The sequence below is a fragment of the Vollenhovia emeryi genome, unplaced genomic scaffold, assembly GCF_000949405.1.
Source record: "Vollenhovia emeryi isolate VEMERY1.0 unplaced genomic scaffold, V.emery_V1.0 DF939239.1, whole genome shotgun sequence".
Classification (NCBI taxonomy): Eukaryota; Metazoa; Arthropoda; class Insecta; order Hymenoptera; family Formicidae; genus Vollenhovia; species Vollenhovia emeryi.
The window spans coordinates 356,430-372,935 of record NW_011967127.1 but is presented as its reverse complement, the minus strand read 5'-3'; the positions used below and the strand labels follow the sequence as shown (position 1 = coordinate 372,935).

Below are 16,506 nucleotides of genomic sequence, written 5' to 3'. Positions count from 1 at the left end.
AACCAGCTCGCGACGGAAATGGGAGAAAAAGTCTTATTTCACCGACGATTGCGCATACGATAACTCTCGTTCTATCAACTTTGTCAAATGGATCTTATTCTTCGCGTTCCGTTACGTGCCGTAACTCACATCTCGTGCATCTACGGTTTTTTTTTTATGAGGACAGTTTCTCCCAGCCCTTAATAAATTGTAGTCCCCGTTCCCTCAGTTCTATGCCATAACTCCACTTATTTTCACCTACTTTTTGTCTCCGTGACCTTAAAAACCCTTTTGTGATCCGATAGAAAAAATCAGTCCTATCCTAACGGATGCTGTTCGTTTTTATTGCACGTCCTTTGTTTCTGTAGAAACTGTGCCAATCACCCTTCTCGATATTCGATAGAACGTGTTACATTACTTTTTGTATTTTTCGACAAAAAGCTGCCGTCTCGTTGAGCAAAGGTCCCTCTTAAACTAAGTTTATAGTAGTTTTCTAAGTCGTCTCTCGCGAATACACCTTCGGCTCACTTGTGCCAAATAAAGTCTTCCGAAAGGACAATTGTCTATCCTTTATCTCCAAACCTTACATCGCATCACGAAAACGTAACAGCTCGCGATACAAACTTTATTTGCACGACGGCGTAAAAAATACATTCCCGTTACTGAGCAATAAAAATCCGAATACAAGATTAATTTTAAGTGATCGTACACGGTAGATTTAATTGAAGATATATCCACTTCGTGTCTACTTTCGTGGTCGAGCGGAGATTTATGTGGCACGTGAAAAAAGGCGTCGACGCCGGAAACAAAGTGAGAAGAAAAAGCCGCGAGTGTAAAAAAAAAATCGGATAACAAGAGAGCCACTGTGAAATCCGACGGGCCGACGTTGGCATAATCGAATTATTCTTCTTACGAGTTAACATGTGCGCCGCCGTGACGTCACGTCGTTCCGAGATAAGCGTCGAAAAGGCACTTCGAGATTAGAGGAATTTTTGTCGGCGGCCGAGTCAGCGAGATTTCGTATCGAGGGGAATAAAAAAAAAGGAGAGACGGGAGGAAGAGAGAAGAAAAGAGAATTCCGTGGAAGACGCCACGAAATTGGCAGTCTAATAAAAGGAGCCGAGAGGAATCGACTGCCACGGATCGATTCGAGACTGCATTTTCATCGTGATAACGATCGCTCATCAAGGATGTATCTACTAAGTCTTTTATCTCTCGTCGACTCCTTCCCTTCTCTCCCCCGCGTTTGCCCCAGCTAGATTCCACCGCGCGATAAATATTTCTGAAATGTCCCTTTCCTCGTTACTTTATCGTCCGTTAACGAAATTCAGTTTGCGATGGATAAACGATCGTGTGGCTAATTTATGTACAGCTATCCCGCGGAGATCGCTAATTTATTCTGCTTTTATTACACGCAATCTATTTAAAAGTACTCACCGGACCCATATAAGAACAATCGATAAACGAATAAAGTGGTTAAACGAATAATTACATCTTAACACGAATCTACCGGAATGTAAATGGCAATGTGACATATATTTTGCCCCCAGGTAAATTATGTTATCACGTGAATAAAAAGCCTGCTGTGACAATGAGTTACCTACAGAAAGATTGTCCGCGGCGCACAGATGTTTAAGACAATCGGCAGAATTAATCGGCCTATCCAAGCTGACCGAAGCTACCTTATCTTCCCAAGCGAGAAATCCACTTAGGGGACGAATGCGGTATCTTAATTTCGAACTCTACCGACGTGCTCTCAAATACAATGCTAACAAATGTGCGCGATTTATTTCCGAGGTAATAATATCCAATTAAACCCCCCCCCCCCCCCGAGGGCTCGGAGGACCGCCGAAATCTTTCATAGCATTCATGCGGATTCACCGCGCGAAGAATGCGGCAACCTACATGCAAAGTTGTGTGAATCGAGGGGAAATTATTGTTAAATTAATTATCGAATCGTGCCCCAACGAGGCTATTCTTATTTCGGCAATGCTGCTTTAGCGGAATCCGACGGCGGGACACGCAACAAGCGAAATCCCTTCTTTCTCCTCCTTTATCTCTCCCCTGTCTTTTTTTCTCCACGAGCGCGGCACACACAATCAACATACCAATTCCCTATCTGGCACACCCCCCTCGTCTCGCCTCCGCTCGCCCTGCGCCTCGTTATATCCGACAGAAAGGAAGGGAAACGCGGCGGCGAGAGGAGGCGTCGGGCAGTCTCATCAGCGGAGCACAAAGTCCCCTTTGTTTTCCGATTCCGCGATCTTCCGCGAACGTCGATTGCGGTCGGCGCGGCCCGTTCGCGCGTTTTTGCACCCCCGGCCGACCGGGTAAACACGTTAATCGATGCCGAGAATAGGGTGAGGCAGACGGACGAAGGCGGGCGAGAAATAGGAAAGAAAAGCGGCGGAAAACTTGACGCGACCGAGCGAGCCCGGTGAAAGGAGCAGGACAAGGCGGCGGGGTGGCAAAATGGCAAAAGAGAAAGTCGAAGAAATGATAGGGCGAGGGAGAAGAATGGCAGGGAGAGGCGGCCTTAAGGCCGTTAGGGTACGGGCTACTATAAATATTGCAAAGGGATCATTATTTATGGTAATTTGATCCAAAGGGAAAGGACTCTTTGCGATTAGAACTTACACGCTCTCGCGTTGTTTCACGCTATCCCTCCGCCTTTCTTGACTCTCCCTTGGCGATACGCAAAGGATAGTTATTTACGGACGAAATATCGATCGTCATCCTGGCCGATCGGATGTGGGGTTTAATTGGGCGATAATCGCAGTTAATGAGTTCCCCTTTAGGTCAGTTATGCTGAAATTACCGTAGAAAATACGCTCTTTGGACAACCTGAACGAATACACGCAGGCAAGGTGAGCGCTAGCCACGATGTTAAACCGGACATTCCTGCAAAGCGAGATGGACCGTTGAATTTTAGAATTAAACGCAACGTAAATAATAATACGAGAAAAGATAAAAGAATAAGCGGTAATAAGAGAGTAGAGCTGGGGGGGGGGGGGTTCATTGAAGAAAGAATAGTTCCACGCAGAGAAATAAATCGGCAGAGTAATTTACATGCAGATGTTGCGGAAGAATGCCGCGAAAGACAATGATATTCGCCGATAACTTATACGAGTCATCCGTCTTTAAAAATCATTACAAGTCGTATTGATCTCCGCTGATAATTTATACGAGCCATTTATTTTAAGGCGATCGTGTTTTGAAAGTCTCGCTAAAGTATAGTATGGATTTGCACGCCCGCATCTCATTACTTGTTTATTATATTTCAAAAATTGATTTACGACTCGCGTGATAAACGGCTGCCGTATTGTTCGGCCAAACGCTATTCTACCGGCCGTTATAAAGTAACGAAACTTGGACGGAGGCGGGAAAAAACGCCTCTGAGAAAAGGCGGTGGTATAATCTAGCCGGTAGAAAACAGAAATTCCATTACGGCGCGTTAAAAAGGTGAACGATGCAATCGCGTGCATAAAGAAAGGAATACCGCGGAGAAAAACCGCGGCGCGACTGCGAGGCGGCCGGAGCGAAGAAGCGTGGCGAATAAAGTGGCAGGACCAGGAGAGAGAAGAGGCGCGGGATAAAGGGGAGTAGAGGTCGATCCTCCGCGTACAGGATCCGCGGCGAAATCGGCGTTCGGGAACGGCCATGAACCATTTTCGCCCTATGAAGAAGGGAGAGAGTGAGAAAGAGAGAGAGAGAGAGAGAGAGAGAGATAAAAGGAAGGAGAGGGCGAGAGAGGGCGAGAGAGAGAAAGAGCAGCGCAACGCGGCGCAGCACAGACAAAATAAAAATGCGACGGCCGCCTCTCGCGAGAGTGGGAGGAAGACGCGGCAGAAGCGGAGGAGGGAAGTAAAGAAGACGAGCAGAAGGAGAAAGAGAGAAAGACGGAGACGAGAGAGCCGGCCAACTTCTCTCACCCGGTTTGGGCCCAGCCTGGCCTTCCTTCCAACGGAGCCCAGCCTAGACGCGCGATTCTCATCTCGCGCCAGCGCTGGTCCACCACGAAACTCGTACGATGATCTCTCTTTTTCGGCCGCTTCCTCTTCTTCTCGTTCTCCTCCTGATCGCCACACCGCCCTCCTCCTCCCTTCCGTCCCTTTCTCGCCGTTCTCCGTCTCCCTCCCTGTCCTCCTCTGACCTCTTCCCTCGCTCACCGTGATCGAAAGTAAGGAGAACCGAAAGGGTGATAGCGTCTCACTCTTCCCTTCGTCCTCCCTCTTCTCCCCCGCCCCCCTCGCCCTGCCGGTCGCGATTTATTAGACGAGCTAATTAATAGGCCGCCTCGACGTATCTGCGCGTATGCTCTCTCACGCGTGTTCGTAGAAATCGAATCGACGATTGCGATTTATTGCCGCGCGCGAAACATTCACGATTCCACGGACGGCTTCGCCGACTGGCGCGAACGCGGTCCTGCCACTTACGGTTTTCGACGTAAGAAAGGGAGAAGCGCGGTTTTTGCCACGAGCGAAATCTAGAAACTCTCCGCCGCGATTGTGTCGCATCTCCACCGTGAATCTGGCGATTTCGACGCCAAGACTCCTCCGTAAATAGACCAACTGGTTTAAGTTTACGCCCTTAACGTGACCGCCGGCCATGAATACCCGAGTAAAAAAATTGTTAGGGCTAATTCAGGCAGTTGATAACAGGATTCCTTAAAAAGGGATACCTTACTATTGTCACATCGGGGCCTTATTAAATATTCTTAGGGATGCCCTATTTTCACAAATTCAGGGATGCTCCACTATTATATCGGGGGGTCACATCGGGGCCATATTGATATTATTAAGAATGCCATAGTCTCACGAATTCCCTCAGAATAGGGTTTGATAAACGTTAGCTCGAATAGGACTCGTACCTCTCGCTGCCGCGACGCGGCGACCGCGCGTTAGGCTTTCTCGCAAGAAAAATCATCCTGCATTAATTTACAAGGCGAGCCGATTATGACTTGGTAGCGAGTTGTCTGAATTATGGATAAACTCAGTGACCTGAGTATACTCTTTTCATGACTATATAATTTAAAACTAATTTAAAGATTAGTTTAAAAAATTAAATTTTTTAAAATTTCTGCCTGGGAAGTCTTAATTAAAGGATAGGGATTAACATTTTGATAGGACCTGATTATGTTTTCTTATGCGGTCCCGATAATATTTCCTTACAAGGTTCTCGTAAACTATTTGTTACAAACTTTTCAAGGAGCCTGATCATTTTTATACGTATTAGGACCCGATTAATATTAAGGAAAATTGATCAGGCCCTTTTCTCACAGCCTTAGTAATTTTTACTCGGGTAATTGTCGAAAACTTCAATCTGCCATTCTGTTTCCCGCAAAAAATCGCGCTAGCGTCATTTTTTATATATCGTGTAACTTTAATAACAGTTTTTATGACAATGGCGCTGCTAGATATGTTGTAGTCGTTATATTAATTAAAAGTTTATTTTCCAAATGCTGAGACTGTATGACTCTCGTCGATATTTGTCGGTTGCTCAATATTTTCTCGATTGAACTTTAAAAATAGCAGATTGCTCAATCAATTTATTAAATATATGACATTAGCATATACATGCTAATCGTTAGTTAATATTCGCTTGCAAAAATTAAATATCGGCAATCGTACAATGTAAAATTTATAAATGTTTCATGCCAATGCTATGCCATTTCGGCATTTTTGTTTGGACAAGTCCCAAAGTTATGGATCTGCGGTTTTTGCAAATTATTGTGCAGACCGAATTGCTAATTTGATATTCGATCATTTGCTCTCACGCCCATTGAATTTATTAACTAAAAATACCGGATCGAGTTATCGTGTCAGTTACCGTGAATCTGATGCATAAGTTATTCTGACGCACGCATTTTTTCCCTCTAAATTCTGCTTTAAAACTGAACAAAATTTACATCAAGATTTCATTTATTATGAGAAGAATTTATTCGATTTTTCGAGCATTTCATTTTTCTTCTTTATTTAAAAATAAAAGCAAGGTGTGATTACGTTATTTAGGTATACCAAAAAAAGAAAAGAAATCTAGGGGAACAGATTGGTTCGCCGGCGCGTGCGGGCAGAAATTTTGACAAGCTAAAGGCACCGAAAGGAACAGGTAGGGAAATCATCGAGCTATTATGTGCTTTACGATATGTATATTTAAAGCCACAGCGGAGCATCCGTCGTGCGGAACACGGGATCTCGAGCGAAACATTTTCGAGAGGAAACCCACGCGAACTAACTTCGCGTTTCCGGCCGTTCCTGCCTCTCGCCTCTCGACGCTGTCTTCAAACTCGTGTCACGAGTAGTGAGTCGCACGCTATTGCAATTTAGCGTGAAGTCTAACGTGGCGTTCGCACCGACGGCGACGCAGCGAGCGTCGTGCTTCACCGATTCCTTCCTCGCGTTCGATGGACCTTGAAGATCCTTCTTGCTCCCCTCGTTCTTCGTCCTCCTGCCATTCTCCGCCTCTTCATCCGCTCGCTTTTCGTCCTCCTCCTCCACCTCAATCTCCTCCTCCTCCTCCTCCTCCTCCTCCTCCTCTTCCTCTAGACTTTCGTCCTCTCCGACTTTGCATCCCGACCGGCCGTGATACTTCATCGCGATCCGAATGGCGTGAGTCACTTCCGGACTCGGAGTGCACGGCGGAGTACGCGTGACCTCCGTCTTCCTGCGAATGTTAATTCGCAAATCCTTCGGTATCTCGGTGCAGATGCAGTCGCCGGTATCCTGCGGTCGACTCGCTCCTTCGCGGCTCGGTCCTGAAATTCGATATTGCCGTCCGAGAATTTCGAGGTTTGCTCAGTCGCCTCTTCTAAGCCGGGCCTCGCACGCCAGCCGGAAAAATTTCGATAACTCGCCACGGAATCGCGAGAGGCGCCAAGACGATTTCAAGGTCCGTTTACGGCGATCCTTGCGCGACGCGCGTCCCTGAAATCCGATCCCGAGCTCTCGCCGACTAGGATCGAACTTTAAAAGTAAGCGAGCTGTAGGCGCTGCGAAAAGACCTCTCACGGAGTAAGTCGAGCGAGGATATATTAAAAAAAAGAGACGACGTCTCGTCGTGGATAAAATGGCGTGGACAAAAAAATGATAATTAAATGTAAAGCCGATAAATGCGAAAATGCGGACTTTTTATGGAGTTCTTTACGACATTCTCATAATCCGCGAACACGGTCAACTCCAAGGACAATTAAGTCATAATGAATCGACTAATTTGAAGGCGACGTCGTCCGGGTTACGCCTGATTTAATCTGAAAGTCCCTGATCTTGTTCTAAAGATCCCGAGCCTGAGCCTGACAGAAGTAGGGGTTGCGTCAGGAGCTGATGTACCTGCATCCGGAAGGCTGCAACCCTATTTCGTGCCACGCAACGCATCGCGCGTTCTACGGGGTGTCTACACCCAGCAAACACCAAAGTAACAGTACATAACATCAGTACGACACCAATGTAAAATGTAGCGCGCGTGTTATATTACATTTATGTTGATGTTATGTAACTGTTACCTTGGTGTTTGCTGGGTATACGCTTCAACGAATGTGTGAGCTCGGTTTATTTTTAGTAAAAATTTGATAAAGTCCTGATAAAAAATTCTGAGAATAATATGTTAGCGAAACATAATTATTTCTACAAAGTGGCACGCGCATCCATTGTCTTATCTTAATGAAGAGACACGCGAACCGACCTTCGATTATGTTTTTCGTGCATTCCTCGAGAGTGGCAGGTGTTTTCGTGCATTCCAAAGATTCGCTGTCCCTCTTGCTGCTGCGACGCCTTTTCCGGGATGCGCTGTTTCTCTCCACGTGGTCTTCCTTTTCTCTGTCCTTTCCAATTTCCGTGACCCTCTTTAGCAATTCGTCCAGGATGTCATCCTTGTCTTTCACGGCTTCATTGGCCTCGTCACGTCTCCAGCGCGCGTTTGCTTGGGACTCTATTAGAGGGATCGGCGATTCCGGAAGTTCCAGAGATACTATTGTTAAGAAGGCCGGGCTCTCCTTCCGGATCCTTTCCAGCCAAGATCTGTAGCTAGATACATGGATTGAATGATCAGCGTCAAAAATAGATACACGATTTGTATAATAACAACATGTTTTAGTATTATATAATTTCATAACAGTCTAGTTGCATCTTCTTTAAATCTAAAACTGTCACGTGTCCAAGCAGAGTCCCAACGCTTCCCACATAAAAACTTGGTATCTTCCATAAAATATTGAGTGAACGGTCGGAAACGTTGTAACTTCCGAGATTGGAAAGTTTCGACGATAACATAGAATATCGGAAAGAGAGAGAGAACTATCGTCTACCATTCGCGAAGAAATAAAAGTGAAGACATGTCTCTCGTGAGACGGCCGCGGGGCTCGTGTCACGACGAAGTTAGCAACACTTCTCGCTTCGTTCACTTTGTAATGATCGCTCGCCACGATGATTGCACGATGTGGACGGCGCAGAAAGGGTTCGTAACGACAACGAGAAAGGGTACTCGCCCTCCTCGACTTCAGACAACTGGATAACTAGATGTGATTGCGGAGCCTGGAGGGCACGACACTTCAAAGAGGAAACGCCGAGAAGAAGGAAGACGTGAACGTGAGGTAACAAGGAGGAATAAGGGAAACAAACTTGGTGGAAAGAACAGCCGAAAGGGAGACCAGAATCATATTGAAAAATAAGACAGGAAAATTGAAAAACACAATTGAAAAATAATTGACTATATGTATAAATTGTGTCGAAAACGAAACAAGAAATGAGAAAACAGAAAAGAATACGACAGAGAGAGAGAGAGAGAAAAAGATACGAAGTTGGAAGTGGAAAGTAGTTGAAAGTGAAACGAGAGGGAAGAACGGAGATGAAAGAGAAAAGAAAGAGGAACCGGAGGGAAAAGTTTGGAGAGAAGTAGCACGTATAAATAAAAAATGAGAGAAAAGAAGTGAGATCGAAGAAGAAATTCGAGTGCACGAGGAAGAGGTCGGGAGAAAATATTCAAGAAGAAGAGGAAGGCCTTGAACTTCGAAAACGAAGGCGCAAGAACGGCCGAAGAAAAAGATTAAAAGGGAGACGAAGCGGAGAACTGGTTGAAAGAAAGGAGGTCTCGAGAAGATTACGACCTTGAACCGCAAGCTGAACAAGAAGAGGGGATGAAAAAATATAGCGAGAGCAAAAAGGCGAGCTCGCGCGATGGAGAATGAAGCGCGGGAAGAGCTCGAGGGGAAAAATAATACCCTGGACACCGAAAATAATCATGGCGAGAGATGATTCGGTAAATTTATCAGTGCGGCGCGTTGTTGTCTTATTTCTTGCGTTCGTCCGTTCGGAAAAAATAAATATCGCACGACTAGAAATAAACTATAATGAAAATATAATTTAGTCTTGTTGACTGAATTTTATTAATTGGAATAGAATCAAAATGGATTCCTACGAAAAAAAAGAGGAATGCGAATAAAAACAAGGAAGAGTGCAATGTTGGAAATAACAGCGACAAAAAGCAGAAAGTTAATTAAAAGGAGCTATGATATTGGCTTCAGCAGGAAAACATAATTAATATTGGGCGTTCCATAGAGAATTTATGTCGACATCATGGAAAGCATATACAGATCATTAAGAAACGTTCGATTTTACTCTTTTTTTCGTTTTAAATCCTTTCCGATCAGAAGCATAGTGAGTTTATATGTAAACACGATAATCGCATATTCTTAGCTCTACTCTATTACCAAGTCAATCGGCAGTGCGCCGTTCGTAGGGACACTTTCAATATCGTGAACAAGAACTCAAAAGACTCGATCTGCGAGCCGCAAACTGCTCCAGATTACTGAATTGAGCAATAGCTTTAATTGCCGAGAGGGCAAAGAGCATGTTCTATGAGGCGTAGCCGGCCGCTTGGAAAGACTTCCAGGGAAAGGAAGGAGAAGGCACGCAGATCAAAGGGAATACAGGCGGAACGTGGGAGGATTCGGCGGCGGCGGCGGCAAGGGCCGCTTCGCAGGAAACGAGAGCACGTTCCAAAGTCGCAATAAACCCGGTAACATTGCCCGGATCTCTCGCGCGGAGGTCAGGCTCGCCGCGTTGCAGGAAAGATTGAAGACGAGGGAGGGCGGCGCGACGTAGGCCGCGAGAGTGCGAGACGGCGAGGGAGAGGGAGATCAAACGTCGATGATAATGACGTACCGATACCGCTCGTATTTTAATGCGAGAACCGCTTTAATAGCGTTATGGTGCCGGCGATCGTCCGTGAGGCTTTATTAAGTCGCAGCTACGATCGTCCGACGGACCGACCGTTAAATTTTAGTACGTTTAATTACGGGGTCCTAGCGAGTCGTGAGCCAGCGCGGGCGACTTCGCTAGGTCTCTGCTTGCGCGTACCAGCCGTCGCCTCGAGAAGTTCGACTCTTTAGCACAACTATGTTAATACGGTCGATGTTGAACATTCAATAACCAGGACTGATTAACCCTTCTGCCCTTTACGTTCTAGTATAGAGTTTATTCCCTAATATGTACAGGACATAAAGAAGGGTATGCGTGAGATAACCAGAATCTATGACGAGCAATTTATAAAAGAAATTTTACTACTCGGATAATTTTCTCAAAGTCTTCACAATGTCTATAAATAGAAATTCAAACACGATGAAGCACAGTGTCGAGCGAGCGATATGTTAAAGCGCGCTCTTCTCTAAATATAGACGAAACCCGCGAAAGTTCTTTGAAACCAGTTCTCGAAGACTTAATTGCCGGTTCGTATTATAGTATAAGCTGCAGGTGCAGAGATCTAGCTTGTCAATCATCGCCCGCGAGCTTGATCGCGACTCGCTGGCAGGGACGGCTGTAAATTTGTCGACGAGATTTCTCGAGGTTCTCGAGTCCCTGTTAGACCCTCCGATCCGCTCCGATACCTCGAGGATCCCCGCGCCAGGCGCGCGCAACCGCTACGAGGATGACAGATATGGCGCGCCGGGGACGGCGACCTTGAACCAGACGGTTCCCTCCTCCTGGGATCCTCGAGTGTTAGGCGCCGAATGTAGAGTCCTGGCACCTCCTCCGCAAGGTGATGTCTTCTCCTGTACGAAGCCACAGTGACTAGCTCAGTCGATTCTCACCATCGATCATCCCTCTTCTTTTTACCGCGGCAACAACGAGCTCCGAACTTGGTCCAGACGAGCGACCTTGAACCGCGGCCGCGCTTTCTTTTTTCTCGAACGAGTATTCGGGCGCGATCTCGCGCGGCATCTTCATCGGGCGAACTTGACCCTCCGTCGGCCCCGTCGTTTGTCACTGCCGTTTCCCTCTGGAAGTAATTGGAAAATTTTCGGACGAACTGAAGTAGAGTAATTATATCGAGTCATCATATCGTCGTTTTTACTTATTACGAAATTGCTGTAGCAATGTACAGTGATGGACAGAATGGTTGCGGCACTTTTTCTTTTAGTGAGCTTAGAAACGCGCATTTATATTCAGTTCACGTTCCAAAACACATTCTCTGAGGACAATTTTTTATAGATTGAAAACGCTCAAAATGGCCTCGGAATGGCCACCGAGCAAAATATTCCTCGGAGAAGAAGATTTTGGAACGTAATCTAAAAAAAAAAGCGTCGCAACCATTCTGTCCATCACTGTGCACTAGGAATCACTGATGCCTTCTCACATGAATTTGTCGTGTCAATTCTAAAATTTTCCAAGTAGCAACCATACGTTTGCGCATCTCGAATAAGACTGACGAAACGTCGTGATTAAAACAAACATCATTTTTGCCAGTTTGATCCATTTTGTAAAATTCCCCTTGGTTTATTACCACCGGCGACAAGAAGCTACTCAAATTGTTGAGCATTTATTAAACTGGTCTCTTCAATTTACATTACTTCAATTTGCACGTACATTTACCTTCAACTGTTGCTATTCGCTTCAAACACGATTTTAAATCGCTATATTCACGAGCTTTGAAGCGTTATCGCTTTTAATAGAGAAAAAGAAATAATTAACGGACTGCCATAATTTCTACGAAACCATTAAAAGAACGAAATAATGTAGCATTAAAAAAGGAGAGATGAAAGAACGAGGGAATCGTAAAACAGAATGTATAAAAGGAACAAAGGAGAGGTTAACTGTCGCCCCTCCAGTCAGTCAGTCAGTCACTCAGTCAGTCAGTCAGTCAGAGCCCCGCGGCAAGTAGCTGACAGTCGTGTGAGCGAAAACTAATCTATTCCACACCTCGATTACGTTGCCGACCGCGGGAATTAAAATTCAAAATAGCCTGCTAAACAACGCTTTAATGCTGTCCGATTCTTAATGCGGACCGATCCGGGCTGACGAAGGGGCCCGGTCACCATCACCACCTCCCGGCCGACGCATCCAGCGGACCACCCGCTAATCCAAAACGACCCGGAATCGCCGGTCACGGCGCGCACAGACACGATTGACGAATGCGCATAATTAATGTGGCGCTTCCAGAGCCTGTTTTCCAGAATCGAGAACAAGCTACGACTGCGGAAGATCCGATGCAGATTTCGTTGAATCTCATTTTTTTTTACCTCACGTTTTTAAAATATTGCACTGTTTTATAAATTAAATAATACATTTCACGGGTCTTTAATCTACAATAAAAAGTACCAGCGATAACAGTTTACTCCAGATTGCAGCTTCAATTGTTCATAATTAAGAAACGCTGGACGCTAAGGTATTTGTATTTCTACTTAACAAATTCAATATCCTAGATTCTGGAAATAACCGGAGCCGGTATATTCACATTTGACTATATTTCTACTATATTTCATGCAATATAACATGACTCTAAATAAGGGGATGTCGCAGAAGTATTTACGAGGTGCGCAATTTATGGCCGGGCAAAGGCACAACGGGCGAGACTTGAGATCGCGTCTGGTCGCGAGAAAGTGCCCTGCCGTAGCGATCTCGTGTCTAATCGAACGAAATAATCGAGTCCGTGTAACCCGAGCCTCACGGAATCCGTCAGTCCGCCAGCACCGCCATGCTCGATTAACATGGCGAATCGATAATGAGCGCGTTTCAATTTTAATAGTCGTCAAGTTTGTTATCCGGACGTCGGATAAGGTGAGGCCCACGGGGCCGCGTTTCGGCCCCGAAAGGGGAGGGAAAGGGGGAAATAAACGCGAGCGCGAGGGAGAGTCCTCCCCGCGATTCCGCGCCCCGGCTCGCGTAACTCGATCCGCACCAACACCTACGAAATTAAATTATACCGCCCGGACACGCCGTGAATTTTAATCGGCGGTTTAATCTCGCCGGATCGCTCTGCTGCATACCTCGATAGTACGATCGTATATCGATCGTATATTTTCGCGATCATAGGCCCGCATTCTCGCCGCGCGGTTAGCGCTAAATGCGGCCGTCTGATTCTCGTCTCGCGCCCGCGCGGCCGTGTGAACGCGCGACTTTCGTCAATAGGTAAAATAAAATAAACAGACAATAAAATGAACACAGGCGGCTACATTGAGTGCTAAATAAAATGAGTCTCTTGAGCCGCGTTTGAAGACGATGGTCCCGCTTTTTGTATTCATTAAAATAAACCTCGAGCGGGATAACCGTTACAATAATCCGCCTTAAAAAAAAAAAGAGGACGAAGCGGATGTTTCCTTTTAAGATACGATTGTTTCGTGTTCAGGGCTTCGTTGTTCTAATTGTAAGTCGTCTCATCGTTTTAAGGCCGAATCAGATTAGCAATCGCCGACTCGGATTGGATTGGGATTGACGATTGGCGATTGTCTTTTAGCCAATGAGAGCAAAGCAGCCAACGATTTAATCGACTCTCATTGGCCAAAGGACAATCGCCAATCCCAATCCAACTCGCGTCGACAATTGCTAGTCTGAATCGGTCCTGAAGGCTGGATCAGACCAACAATTGTCGACGCGGATTGGATTGGGACTGGCGATTGTCTTCCAGCTAATGAGAGCAAAGCAGCCAGCGATTTAAACGACTCTCATTGGCTAGAGGACAATCGCCAATCGCCAATCCCAATCCCAATCCAATCCAAGTTGACAATTGCTAGCCTGATTCGGCCTTTAGGCTTAACGCCGGGTTAGAAAATTGTCCCCCGGATTGATATCAGCGAGATTCCGCACGCTCAATCGGCGCGCGTCGTGGGTGGACCCGGGCACCAGAAACCGGCGCGTAATAAGAAACAAAGACTCGCGCGGGGGAGGCGAGAGACACCGGTAGGCGAAATAAAGAAGAAGAAAAAGCAGCGCGCGCGCGGAGAGAAAGATGCCGATCTCTTCGCGGAATATGTTTACGTTAAAGACGAACCCGGGGAAAAAAAGGACGGGACGAACCGCAAACTGCTTAACGAGTTCCGCGCTCCCCCGCGTCGTCTTTTCTACACGAGCTGCGGTGTACGCATGCACGCATGCACGCACACGCCTGCGTACCGACGCGCGGTAGCGATGGAGAGGTTTGTCTTACCGGTATTTACCTTTTAAGCAAACCAAAAAATAAAAAATAAAAATAAAATCAGACTTCTAGTTAGAAAGGATCTGCAGGAGCAACGAGGCTAAGAAGCGACGTGTTAAATAAACGTTATTATCAGTATTAAAAGTAACAAGGAAATGTTGTAAAAGCGTTGTAAAGTATTGTGCAATAAGAGACAGTGTAAAGCCTTGTGTCCACGATGCTAGAGATCGGTGGTCCGAGATTTCGATCCGAGAAATATGTAGCCAATCAAGTTGCAGTTTTTATAGCAAAGCTGAGGTCGATTGGTTACATATTTCTCGGATCGAGATCCCGGATCGATTTCTGAACATCGTGGACGCGAGGCTTTGAGAGAACAATTTCCTAGAGTGAGTATCTATTTTAAGAAGTGCGTTTCGATGCGTCTACGATCGCTCAACACGGCTGATTAAACACTACTCACAAACTAGCGGGGGGAGGGGGGGGGAGGAAAAACTGATCGGTCCCAAACTCAGCTACGAACTTTCACGCCGCGATCGAAATAACTCGCGAGAGTATCGGCTCCATCGCTACGTCGCGATCCCTCACGACCACCTGGACACTCACACGCGCGGGAGAAAGGATGGGGGGCGAGACGAGACCGAGCGGGCGCTGTTACGGGAACGTCGTGTACGACCCCCGGGCGAATTTTAATTTTCACGAGCACGGCGCCCGTGTATTGTCATTAGACGGTCCTCGGACGAAGGATAGGCCGGGGTTGTGCGCGGGCGAACGAACGAGGAGGGGGGGGGTGAGAAGGGGGCTGCGAGGCGAAAAGTCAAGCCACGAGTTATGGAGGGGGTGGGAGGCCACGGTGTTATTAGATTTCTTGCAAATTACTCGCGCGTCCCATTAACGAGTCCCATCTGTCTGGATTACCCGGACGGGCTCGGGCGAGCCTCGCGATTTAAAGCGCCCCCGCCGCCCCCTTTCTTTCTTCTCCTCCCGCCCGTCCCTCCGCGTCCCTCCGCCGGCCCGCCGATAACTTCCGCTCGTGCAAAGAAACGGGCTAGACGGCAATCAAATTGATATTCGTTAGGAGGAGCACCAGGGACGGCGGGAGCGGGAACAAAAGAGGGGAGGGGGGGGGGAAGCGGTTAATCGATTGATGGATAGTTGGACGGGGATTTTACGTTTTGAAGGTTGAAACGATCTCACACTTGGCAGGTATAATTTCTTCACTTTTGCAATATTGATATACGAGATTTAGCGCCCGAGTGCGGCTGTACTTCATGTTAATCTTCGCGCTTAGGAGATAAATATCTTTGCTGCGCTCTAAGCAGTTTGGAGATAATAAACGCGCAGTGGAAGATTGATTTTGGACGGTGCCGCGGGAGAAAAAATGAGGAGAAACGAACGGGTGTGCTGGACAAAATGAATCTACCGGTCGGCATTAGGCGGTCCACGTAGCCGAATTAAATCAGAAGCCGGCGCGACGCGCGGAGGACCACCCAGGCGATCGTGAGGTCCGCGATATCGTATCGATCTTCGCCATGACCCGAAGCGCAAGGGCGAGGACGAAGAAAGGGAGAGGGGAGGAGTAAGAGGAAAGAGCGAGATACAGGGGGGGGAGGAAAAAACAAGGCAATTTCCGAAAGGAAACACGTGAAATCGATAGTCAACCGACTTCGCCTATGCCCTCGGGAATTTTACGACTTTCTGCCGCGTGGAAAAGTCACGACCACGCGAAACTTCCTCCGCTCGTGCGAGGAAACGGCCGAGGGAAATACGGCCGGAAGAAAGGGAAAGGGGAGGAAAGACGAGGAGGGGAAAGGAAAGGAAAAAAGGCGTATTTAGGGAGACAGCGGAGGCGAGATTGAAAAATCGGGATGGCTCGCGTTAAAACTCCCGCGCGCGTTAAGGTCGAATCAGACCAGCAACTGCCGACTCGGATTGGATTGGGATTGGCGATTATCCTCTAGCCAATGAGAGCCATTAAATCGCTGGGCTCTGCTCTCATTGGCTAGAGGACAATCGTCAATCGCCAATCCCATTCCAATCCGAGTCGGCAATTGCTAGTCTTATTCGATCTTTACGATACGATACCGCGCTGCCTTTCAAATTGGCGCGCGCTGAAACGCGGAATTCTCCCCG

General features: G+C 46.9%; 1 protein-coding gene across 1 annotated transcript; it reads right to left on the bottom strand.

Moving 5' to 3' along the window:
- Positions 1–6,131: 6,131 nt before the first annotated feature.
- On the bottom strand, positions 6,132–11,186 carry LOC105560191 (glutamic acid-rich protein-like). Its single transcript, XM_012009076.1, has 4 exons — positions 11,082–11,186; positions 10,853–11,040; positions 7,657–7,997; positions 6,132–6,733 (listed from the first exon to the last, which is right to left on the bottom strand). The coding sequence occupies exons 1-4, from the start codon at positions 11,184–11,186 to the stop codon at positions 6,210–6,212; spliced, it is 1,158 nt and encodes a 385-aa protein (XP_011864466.1). The 3' UTR covers positions 6,132–6,209.
- Between the last annotated feature and the right edge of the window lie 5,320 nt (positions 11,187–16,506).

Excerpts from the sequence above, each read along its gene's own strand:
- LOC105560191 (XM_012009076.1), bottom strand. The coding sequence starts at position 11,186 with ATGCCGCGCGAGATCGCGCCCGAATACTCGTTCGAGAAAAAAGAAAGC. Across the intron at positions 11,041-11,081 it reads CGGAGCTCGTTGTTGCCGCG|CTAGTCACTGTGGCTTCGTA; the intron begins GTAAAAAGAAGA and ends GAATCGACTGAG. Across the intron at positions 6,734-7,656 it reads CACGAAAAACATAATCGAAG|GACCGAGCCGCGAAGGAGCG; the intron begins GTCGGTTCGCGT and ends ATCGAATTTCAG.